Consider the following 10642-nt stretch of genomic DNA (forward strand, 5'->3'; position numbering starts at 1 on the left):
AGGACTCCAGTGGCAACCTGTGAAGCTCTGGTGAACTCTGTGCCCAAGAGGGTTAAGGCATTGCTGGAAAATAATGGTGGCCACACAAACTATTTGCAGTTTAGACATAAATGTCTGTGTGATGTTTTATTTGAAGGGACAGCAAATTACTGTTATACAATACAAGCTGTACACTCACTACTTTACATTGTAGCAAAGCGTCATTTCTTCAGTGTTGTCACATTAAAAGAAATAATATTTAAAAAAATGCTGTTGACACATGTTTGTGTTGAATAAATGACACTCTCCTGGAAATGAAACCAGTGACATAAGTGATGATGTGGCATTACTCACATGTACATAGCACAGTGAAATATCATTTAATGCCCAGCAGAGGGCTCCATCTTACAGGCCGAGGACCTGCAGGAAGAGGAAGTGATAGAGGAACAGGATGCCATTTGAAAGCAGCGCCACCACATGTCCCCCAGAGGTTCAGGTTTGTACACACCTGCAAAACCAAACACTCGTAAAACATCTGAGACAATTTGTGGGTTAAAGAGAGAGCGAGCACACAGAATGTGAAGGTATCTCCCGTATCAACTCTGGTCAACCATGCAAAACACTGAAGAACCAAATGCTATGTCCATTCACTTTCCTGTTGGTGTGGTTGAGTCAACAGATGCAACACCCTGAAACCGCAGTACACCCAGTAACAGGATGAGGTGTCAAACTGGCTTTCCTGTTCCTCATGGTGGTAGTTACTAGAGTAATACCAGGGGGAAGGCATTATATGTGCACAGACCATAACTAACAAGAACAATACATATTTCCTTTTGTGTAGCTCCAGTGTTAAGTTTCTAATGAACAATGAGGCACTGAAGGCAGAGGTCTGATTACTGCGCTACACGGCCTAGATATTTACCTGACTCCCAATTAAATACTGTATTTTTAGAAAGCTCCACACCTCGTTTATGTGACATGTTATTGGCACCTCACCTGTCATTGTGTTTGTAGTGGTCTTGATTATAGTTTAAGCTTTGATACAGCTTTAATTGTTTAGGGAATGTCAACTGAGCAACTTTTCTACACATTTACAGCTGGGAGCTGCCCAGTAAAAAGTCTGTCTTCTTGCATGTACCACTAAGTGACTCTAAGGACACCTTCACAGCAATTTCAGGGGGAAATAGTGTAAGTGCATCTCCAAGCAGTAGAATTTAGTTTAGCAGATAGGCCTTCATGTTGTTACACTACCCCACATGTCAGAACTTTGTATTATTCCATACTAAAAGGTGAAATGCTGCAGAGTTTGAGCAACATGGACATATACTGTATGATTCTCTTCCCAGTCCAAGAATTTCACATTTGCTCTTCAGTAGCATGTTCATCTCTATGGTAGAAGGTGAAAAGGAATGTAAGCATTACACAAGAAGCAGCAACAGGCGCTTGTTTAGAATAAACGGATTAACTGTGTAGCTGCCGCGAGCAGTAATAGCCACCACAAAGTTAACAGGCAATGAAAAAGCAGGTTAACCACAGCAAATTCAAATGTCATCAACAAAAAGGGAATCCATCCAAGGATAAAAAACATCATGGCATGACTGGCATGTTAAAGGTATTTCATCGTGGCTGTTGAAGCGAATGGAAAGAACACGGATGTAATTAGTAAAGACCAACACCTACCTCCTTTCCTGAAAAGGTAGAGAGGCACCAGGTACAGCATGGAGTGCTGGATGTAGTAGATCTCCTTTCAAATGGAAGCTGTGGAGAAAATGAACTACTTTAATTATTTACACACATTAATGATGGCATACAGACAGAGCTGCCCCCGATCTTCTTCAGGCTCTAAGCAGAAATTCCATTTGCTTTGACCCCTGCAGTGTTGTTTGGACTTTTTACTGTTTTACTATGACATACGGAGGAGGTAACTGAACATTTGGGTAATGATATTTGTATATAGTCTTAACTTTGTTGATCTAAAATCAGAGGCAACAGACACACTTGCTGCAATTCCTGTCCGTGTTGTTGTCTGATGTACTGACCACAGACCAGCGTTCACAACGTGAGATGGCTCAAATGTGCTCTGTTCACATGAGCTGCTAGCGTTGCTTGAAAGCAATACTCATCCATTATTCTACTGCGAGTGAAATACCTAGGATCAGCAGACACCTCAGCCTCTTCAAAGTCTGAGAAGAAAATGACCGGAAGTTGCACAATGTGGATAACAAAACAAAAATATCATGTCAAAGGACTAGTTTACTTTTTAATGAAAAAACAAAACATACATAACACTGTACGCATGGAGCTCATTATTAATGGTAGGCCAGTATCAGGCCAGAGATTGTATTGTTTTGTAGTGTTGTTTCATTAATAAAAACAAGTAAATTGTTCTTTGTAAATGTGCACCATTACTTATTACATTTTAACACATATAGTGTATAATTTAATGTTTTTACAAGAAGATTTATGAGGGTAGGTGAAAACTGCCTCTTCGGTTCAACAGTTCTGTGAAGGCATCCCTCCCTTGTTGAACAAAACAAGTTATTTACGTAATAGGGAAATGGAATAATGGCCCAAATTCTTTGCTTGACTTTGGTAAGAGTTGTTCCGTAGAGGAGCATTTGGCGTTAACAGGGATCATGTTAGAATTGGACTTTTCTTCCAAGTCCAAACAGTCAAAACTTTGCATTTAAAGTTAATGCATTACCTAGTGCATCTGGTCTTTGTCTGAAGCTGTTAGTGAAAGCCTTTCAAGCAGGCAGTGTTGCCTGATCTGAACTGATATCCTCAGATTTCCTTGACTGAAAACAGCAGATTTCTATCATCAATCAAGCTCCTGCTTTCTGCCACTTTGGTCTGACATTTTGTCTTCTGCATGTTGGAATTTATTCTTCAGATTTGGGCTCTAGTAGGGGAACGACATTCATTGGAGCATCACATTCATTTAAATGTGACATTATTGACAAGGAGATAAAATGTCACAAATTAGTGACTTTTTTTAGCTTCTGGAAGGAAGTCATGGCAGAAAAGGTTTGAGAACCATTGTCCTAAACGCATCAACACTATGGGATAGAACTTGCTCTCTGGTTGAGCTTTCATAAAATAAATTAATAATATTAATATATGGACTACGAAGCCACCCATCCATAACCTCACAGACAGAACAAGAGCTTGCAGGATGAAAGCAGCAGATTTCTGAATGAGATCAAGGTTTGATGAAGATTTGCCAGTACTGGTTACTTACCAGTCTAGTGTTGACTACAGGGAACATTAAAGCCAGTAACGCACCGTTCAACATGTGGACCTGCAGCCTGAAAACACACAGGGAAAGAATATAAACCAACAATAACAACACTGAAAAAAAGATCTGATAAACCTCATGTCTTCCATCACGTCTGCCCGAGACCCCGGGAAAAATTAAACAATAATTTCCACATTGCATTACTGACATATTAGTTTGAATCGATCAGAGCTGGTATAGGCACAGAGGAACAGGTGGAGGAGAGCATAGATTACGTTCTCTGTTGCTGAAAACTAATCAGAGTCCTCCCCGATGCTGTTAGCAGCAGCTGTCTCTCAGACTTTGTCAGGGTCAGTTCCTAGTGAGAGTGCTGATTGTGAGAAGTCAGGTCACTGATGGCTCAGGCAATTTCACTCGATGTATATGTCGTAAAGACTTGACATTTCTAGGATCCATTAGGAAATCACACAAAGTTGCTTGTCAAGATTATCAAAAATCAGTAACTCGAGCTGTTAATGCGATATTAGTATGCATTTAGATATAATCCAGTCTTTAGTTAGTACTTAGTATCTTCAGCTGCTCCCGTCTCACTCACCATTCAGTACACACACAGCCTGTCTGCTCCTGCAGACAGAGGGAGTGTGATGCTTGTTCAGTTAACTTCTGCACATCCAACATGAGGAGAAATGTTTCTTTTAACCAACAATTATTCAATTAAGAGCCAACGTACACAAAAGCCCAGGAGCTGTGTCAAAATGTGGACCTACATCTGAATCCTCTGACTGCTCTTTTTGTCAAACAAGCCAAAATAACTGTTGTGACAGCCAAGGTCACTGGGAAAACAGCAGTGCTGCAGGAATGTCACTTCACATGAGCCCCGCTGTCACTCCGGGGGCATCCAGACCTTTTGGATAAACAGTTTGCTTCTTTCTCAGTCACTACATTTATTGATCATTACCGACCTCTGCCCAGTATTTTCCCGCCTTTCACGTCTGAAAATATATTTGAAATGGTGTATTTATAAAGAGGTGTTGGTATGTGTAAGTGTCACTGTCAGTTGATACTGTTGCGATGTGGGAGAAACAGGCATTTATCTTCAAATATGACTCACTGCATATGACCATCACTTTTCAACATCTGTAAATCCACGTTTCCATTTATTATCATCAATGTACACAAAGTCACCGATGTTATTCTGCTGTCACAAGATATTAGTATATGTTTGCTTCTCACACAACGCTGGCGCTGAAGGCACGCAGAAGGGAGGCTACTTGGGTCTTAAGACAGACGTAGTCGACGATTCTTGAATACACAAGCTGTTGATTTTCACACTGACATAAAAAGCTGGAGCTGCATTTATGCATGAAGAGGAGGCACAATTAGTGGAAAATATGATGTTATAAAATGTTTCATCACATTTTCACTGAGCTTTGATCAAAAAAAAAAAATAATTAAGTTCTGAAAAGGCACCACCAAATGTATCCCGATAAAAATCATGGTGATTTGATGCCTTTGGTCAAGAAATGACACCTCAATTTTATACTATTTATGGCTGTTATTTTTCCTGCAATAGCTATTCATTGCATTTGCATTATGTAATTACTTCTCTATATAGCAGTTTTAATTGTTAATAGCAGGGTCTGCCAATCCCGCTCAGGATTCAAGTTGTCCTCATATGTATGAGGAATCCTATCAGCCTCAGTGTACTGTACTGTGTTTATTTAACACTGTATCAGAGCTATATTAATAGAACTGCTGATGCAGCTTCTTCACATTAAAACTGGTAGAACACACAGGAGCAGTCACAGGAAACACAATGACTTTGTCAGCGAGGACAGCAATTGTTCATCACATGTGCATCTGTAGAACAGGGAGTAACACAACAAGGAGGAGCAGCTCTAAAGCTTTTAGAGCTTGGTGCTGGGCAATGTTGCCGTCAATGGTAATGAGTAGGGGTTTAGATCTCGCAAGATTAAATTGTGACGAGATATCTCGTCAGGTAAAAAGCTGTCTCGCGTGTGTGAGACTCACGCAATTGACATTTTCACATGCTGTCAGTCAAGCCACACATTAATTTTCTCACGCAGTGAAATACAAATGTATAACTGATAAGATAGACTTGCGGAGCTAATCAACTCCGCCCAGCTGATGCCACACCGGCATATGCCCTGATAATAATCAACTGCACTGCTCGCGCTGTGAGTCCAGACAGCTGTGACGAGTGGTAATGTAGCTGGTAGAGTTTTGTAACATACACATCTAAAAACTGTTTGGGACTGTGAACTGCACTTATCAGAGCTGCTGAAGTTAACGTATGCAGATTTGTGGTGAGATTTCTACCTGATCTAAAGTGTTCTAGTTACTTTCTGTTTCACATGCGACATGCAGTCCCAAACAGTCTGTAGGGGATAACGTTACTTCCAGTGGACGTTATTCTCTTAATATTATGACTTTTTTCTGGACATGTCTGCAAAAAGCTGTGTTCAAAAAGAAAAATAAATTGAAAATAAGTTGTGTCTTTCTTTCACTCACTTAAAAAACAAATTCACAAGCTAGCCAGATCAAGATCTTTATGACAAAAGGCAGTGGAGACTCTAGCACTTTTGTCCACCAGAAAGTTCCTTGTAGTTGCTTCAAGTTTTCTTATATCAATTATTTTTCATGCTATCTTAAGACATAGATCGATGGCATTTATGATACAAAAACTGTGACGTTCCACTTGACATCTTATCAAGGTACATATAAAATTCCATGTTTACACAAACTAAACATTTTTTTTTACTTACTTACTTATTTTTGTATGTATTTGGTTTTCCAAAGATGAAAGACTTGTTGGAAAGTGTTTCTTAAAGCTTCTCAAACTGACTCATTTTATTTTTAGTATGCTACTTAACGGTCATGTTAGGTAAGACACAGCGACATTGCCTTAGTAAAGCTGCTACCACTCACGGCAGGTGTTCACTGTGTGACTCCCATGGGCTAATGCAACAGAAAGTGACCCTGCATGTATTTATTTCAACTTTGTGTTCCCACCGGCAAAAACACAGCCATTGCTCCTGAATAATTAACTGCCCAGACCAGAGCAGCTGTTGAGGAGAGAAGACTATAAACCCGAACAAATCCATTACAGTAAAACACTGAAAACCCAGTACACTGCTACAAATAATTACAATCCCTGAGGAAATTGCTTTCATATGAAAATAAAACATTTTATTTGGGTCTTTCTGTCCAATCATTTTAGATTAAATAAATAAAGATAAAGGTTTGCTTCCATGACGGGTGCCTTCTACGGCAGGTTGAAATGGAGCGTGAATGATTAAATGGTGCAAAAAAACTGAGTCGTGACCCTTTTACAATAAGAACTAAACACACTTAGTACAACTAGAGATCTATGTTGCCAAAATAGATTGTTAATTTCACAGAATGCAACAAGGGTAAAACACAGACACAGACAGACATGAGCCAGGGTTAAATACACTCACCTAAAAACAACCATTGCTGTTTTACATGGCGGGCAGGCCAGCAAGAAGATCTGTTGAGGAAAGCACAGAGAAAGATGAGAGATTGCATAAAATCATTATTATGGAACAGCTTGACTTAAAGTAAGCATTAAAATGGCTGCCTGGTATCAGCATCAATGTATTTTAATGTCGATTGAAACAATCTCCCACTCGTAGCTCGTGGAAATGGGAAAGGAAAATAATCAATTTCTGTTAGGTCCCCAAATGCTTTGCGTTAACAACACTGATGTGCTTTTGTCAGGCTTCTTGAAATTTATGGTCACTGACTTTGACAAATGATTTACCAAAAGCTGCACTGCTCCAACATGACGGCTGCTGATATTTTGTTTAGAACATATTTTATACATTTGAGAACAAAGGAGAAAATGGTTACAAGTGCTTTCTAATCCTTCATTTCCTCTGTCAAAAGCATCCACGCACATGTTGGCTTTATAATTCAATGAGAAAATAGGTTACAATGTAGATTCTCATCTCATCTATGCTCAGCGACTGTGCTATTGGGGCCATGCAAACAGGAATTGGTTCAAAACACCATCTGACACAAGAAAGAGTTAGTTTGCCTGGAAGCCAAAGGCTGGAGAAAGCATTACAAGAAAGCAATTTACTTGAGATCTGTTGTACAACTACTCTGGCCAGGGGATATGTCTTAGGGATTGATCTCTTCTACACCCACCAACTCATATTAACCTGTACTGTGAACAGAACTGAAGTTTATTTCCACAAGTACGTTTTGCAGACACCAACAAACAAAAGCTTTTAGCACAAGGCAGATTTCGTTAAATGTATAATTCTGAACTTTTAAATGCATGTAGAAATTTTCCAAAGTATTTAACCATTTTTCCCTCTGTGTATCTTGTCCAGATATGTTTTTCATTCGAGATAAGGCATTTGCAACAGTTCTCCTTTGCTCTAGGATATCTGTCAGCTGCCAGAGAACCCAACTGTCTCCATTTAAGCTGCCTGCGGTGAAACTTTGTCACTTGGATCCTTTGTCTCATGTCAGACATCAAACCAATTCCACACCTCCACATCCACCTCACTGATGTAGAAGGCAGTGTGTCTTCACCTCCTTTTCTAAAATAAACGATCAGCTCCTTGGTTCTGCTGTATCTGCACCACTCTGCAAGATTTCCTCGCAATTGTAAGTCTCATCGTTGATGATGGTAGCCGCAACTTCAGTACAGAGTTTTCTTTATGTTGCGTGAGATTGCAGTCATAGGCGTACAAGCGTGAACAGGAGTGGGCTGAGCACACAGCCCTGGGGGGCTCCGGTGTTGAGCACTAGAAGATGCAGTAGAGACAGCATCCTGGGTGGATCTGTTGGTTCTGAAAGCAAACTGGTGAGGGTCCAGGCTGACCGGGATGTTGTTATTTATGCGCTGGAGAACCAGTTTTTCAAAGTACCGTTTCAAACAGTAGCTAAAGTAATGGATTTAACAAAAGTAACTATATTATTTATGTAACAGAACATCAAAAGGCATGGGATGTGTACATCAGTGGTGTCAGTAGTGTAGGGGTGAGACTGGTGTCTGGAGCTTGTAAAGTGCAAAAATAAACAAAAGGGAGCTGAGGAGGGACTACCGCCGCCGCATAGCCCGAGGCAGGGAATGCTGGGCCAGGAGGAACTGATGACTAAGCTGTCAGCCAAACAATTAGCAATTGTGAGAACAAATTTATTGGATATCTTTGTATCCCAGTATAGAAATACCCTCATTCAAGTTTAAGTATTTTCACTTTTCATGACAGTGCTGTCGCTGCCCTCTCACCTTTCAAACCAACCAGCGAGAGCAACAGGTTCTGAATCACAGAAACAGGCTCTTCACTTGTTAATCTCAATAAATCTAAGGAGATGTTAGATTTTGTGTCTGTGTTTATTCATAGTACTAGGTATATTACGTTGACATTGTTGTGCTCTAGCAAACAGGAACTTACTGGCTACATCTGGTAAAAGATGTTGAGCTCGTTTGCTAAAGAGGTAGGAGGCACGTGGCATTATGAAATGTCACATTACAAAATAAAAAGAGACATGAAATAAAAGTGTTATTAGGACAAAACAGACTTTTGAAATGGAAATTTCTATTATGAACCAAAAATGGACTTGGAATGATGAAACGACATGTGATAATAATGAGTTTAATAATTCCTAAATCATTAAAATTATCATTACATTTATAAATTTCACCCAATTTATTCATGTGCTCATTTATCTCAAATACTTATTTATGTTTCATTTAAAGCTAGGCTAGACAATTTGTTTCAGAAGCATTTTTTGTTATAAATGTTGAAATTCTCTTTACATCCCGAGACAGCAATCAATAAATCAAATGCTCTGACACAAAAATGAAAAAGATCCGATATCTGTGGAGGAGAGGCACGCACTCTGCACGAGCACTGGGTTTTGTGGGAGTGGCTTTGGAGGGAAGCCCGAAGGGAGAGAGTGGGGTTTTTTTCAGTTAGATACAGATTAAAAATCTAGCTGTCTCTTGCTAGTTCTCCAATGTTGCCTACCCCAGCTGTAATATTTGACACTTTGGTAGGGTTCAACATCAAAGCTGCAGTTGGGTCATTAATCTGCATGCCCCTATACAAATTGTTTATTAGCGGTTATCAAAAAACAACAAAAACTACATTGTCATGTTGTGCCGACATACTCCGACGCCACCTAATTAAAATCCTGTTTACAGGATGATTAGAAATGCTTGTTTGTGCTTCAGCTTCCCAGCCGCCATTTTCTCGCGTCTGATCGGTACTGTGATTGTGCAGCTCTCAGAGATGAGAAGGAAGTGAGATGGCTCACTCCTTAGCTACTTCCATCATCAGCTCTGGAAAAAACGATAATTAAAAATGTATACATTGTTTTTTTTTTACCACTTGCACAATTATGCAAGTGAAATGCTAGATTTACTTGTCCATTGTGGCATTTTACTTCCCCCGGGCAATCGGGCAATCCTTACTGTTAAGCCCTGTTTGGGGTTCCATACTCACAGCATGAACAAGCCCACAAAATAAGTCGATAATAAACATTGCATGCAGATGTTTTCAATATGAACATGCTGTTAAACAGGAATATGAGCATACTAATGTTCCATTAGTGAAATATGCAAACATATTTCACTAATGGAAGCAGTTGCATATGAATACAATAATGTGCACATGCTTTCCTGTTTATGACAGCAACATAAGTGTGGGTTCCCGCAGTGTCTTCAGCTCTACTGCATTTTCACTGTACACAAGAGAGCACTCGGAAATGGATTCATGCAAATTACTGAGCCAGTCATTTCGGTCAATAAGGACTTATCTTTCTTTGATCCAGACACAAAACTAACCAAATAATCAATGTGTAACTGGACAAACAAATTTTCCTTCATGAAACTTTTTAAGTTGATTCGAGACTATGCTAAATCTGTTCCTGCTCAGAAGAACCCTTCAGTCAAGAACTAGGATTAATCCCTGTCTGGGACGCTGGCCCATGAAGTCATGATCTTATTTAGAGGCGAGTAACACCACTTGAGTATAATCCAGTACATATTGGAAGAGAGGATTCTGGGTTTTCAGTAGATAGACAACACACGTTTATCTGATCCACTGTGTTATTAGAAACCCTTTGCATAATATGCAAACTAGTACTTAACACAAGTACTGTGTCAGCTTGAGATTCTAACAATATCTTGTCAACATTTTATATTTGGTTTCCTTCTTTAACTGCCAAACTCTGCCATGTTATTTCATCAAGACTTTACAGTGTGAGATGGTATTATGTGTCATAGTTTCCTGCTGTGTGCTTTTACTATCAACGTTGCTAAATCTGTCAAAACGTGTTATTTTGAACAAATTTGACCTTAAATTTAATCAGCAACGCAAACTGTTAATGACTGTTAATGCGCTAATCATGTGCATGGTCTTG

General features: G+C 39.5%; 1 protein-coding gene across 1 annotated transcript; it reads right to left on the reverse strand.

The window, feature by feature from the left end:
* Positions 1–388: 388 nt before the first annotated feature.
* LOC119884620 (transmembrane protein 164-like) lies at positions 389–6823 on the reverse strand (the record flags this gene model as incomplete). Its single annotated transcript, XM_038695000.1, is given in 6 exon segments — positions 389–449; positions 452–487; positions 1660–1725; positions 1728–1737; positions 3221–3287; positions 6700–6823. Coding segments are annotated over 6 exon segments (254 nt in total), but the record flags the coding sequence as incomplete, so codon positions are not given.
* Positions 6824–10642: the final 3819 nt, after the last annotated feature.

The sequence above is a fragment of the Micropterus salmoides genome, unplaced genomic scaffold, assembly GCF_014851395.1.
Source record: "Micropterus salmoides isolate LMB-PRFRI ecotype aquatic unplaced genomic scaffold, ASM1485139v1 Ms_hic_scaffold_3591, whole genome shotgun sequence".
In the NCBI taxonomy this organism is placed as follows: Eukaryota; Metazoa; Chordata; class Actinopteri; order Centrarchiformes; family Centrarchidae; genus Micropterus; species Micropterus salmoides.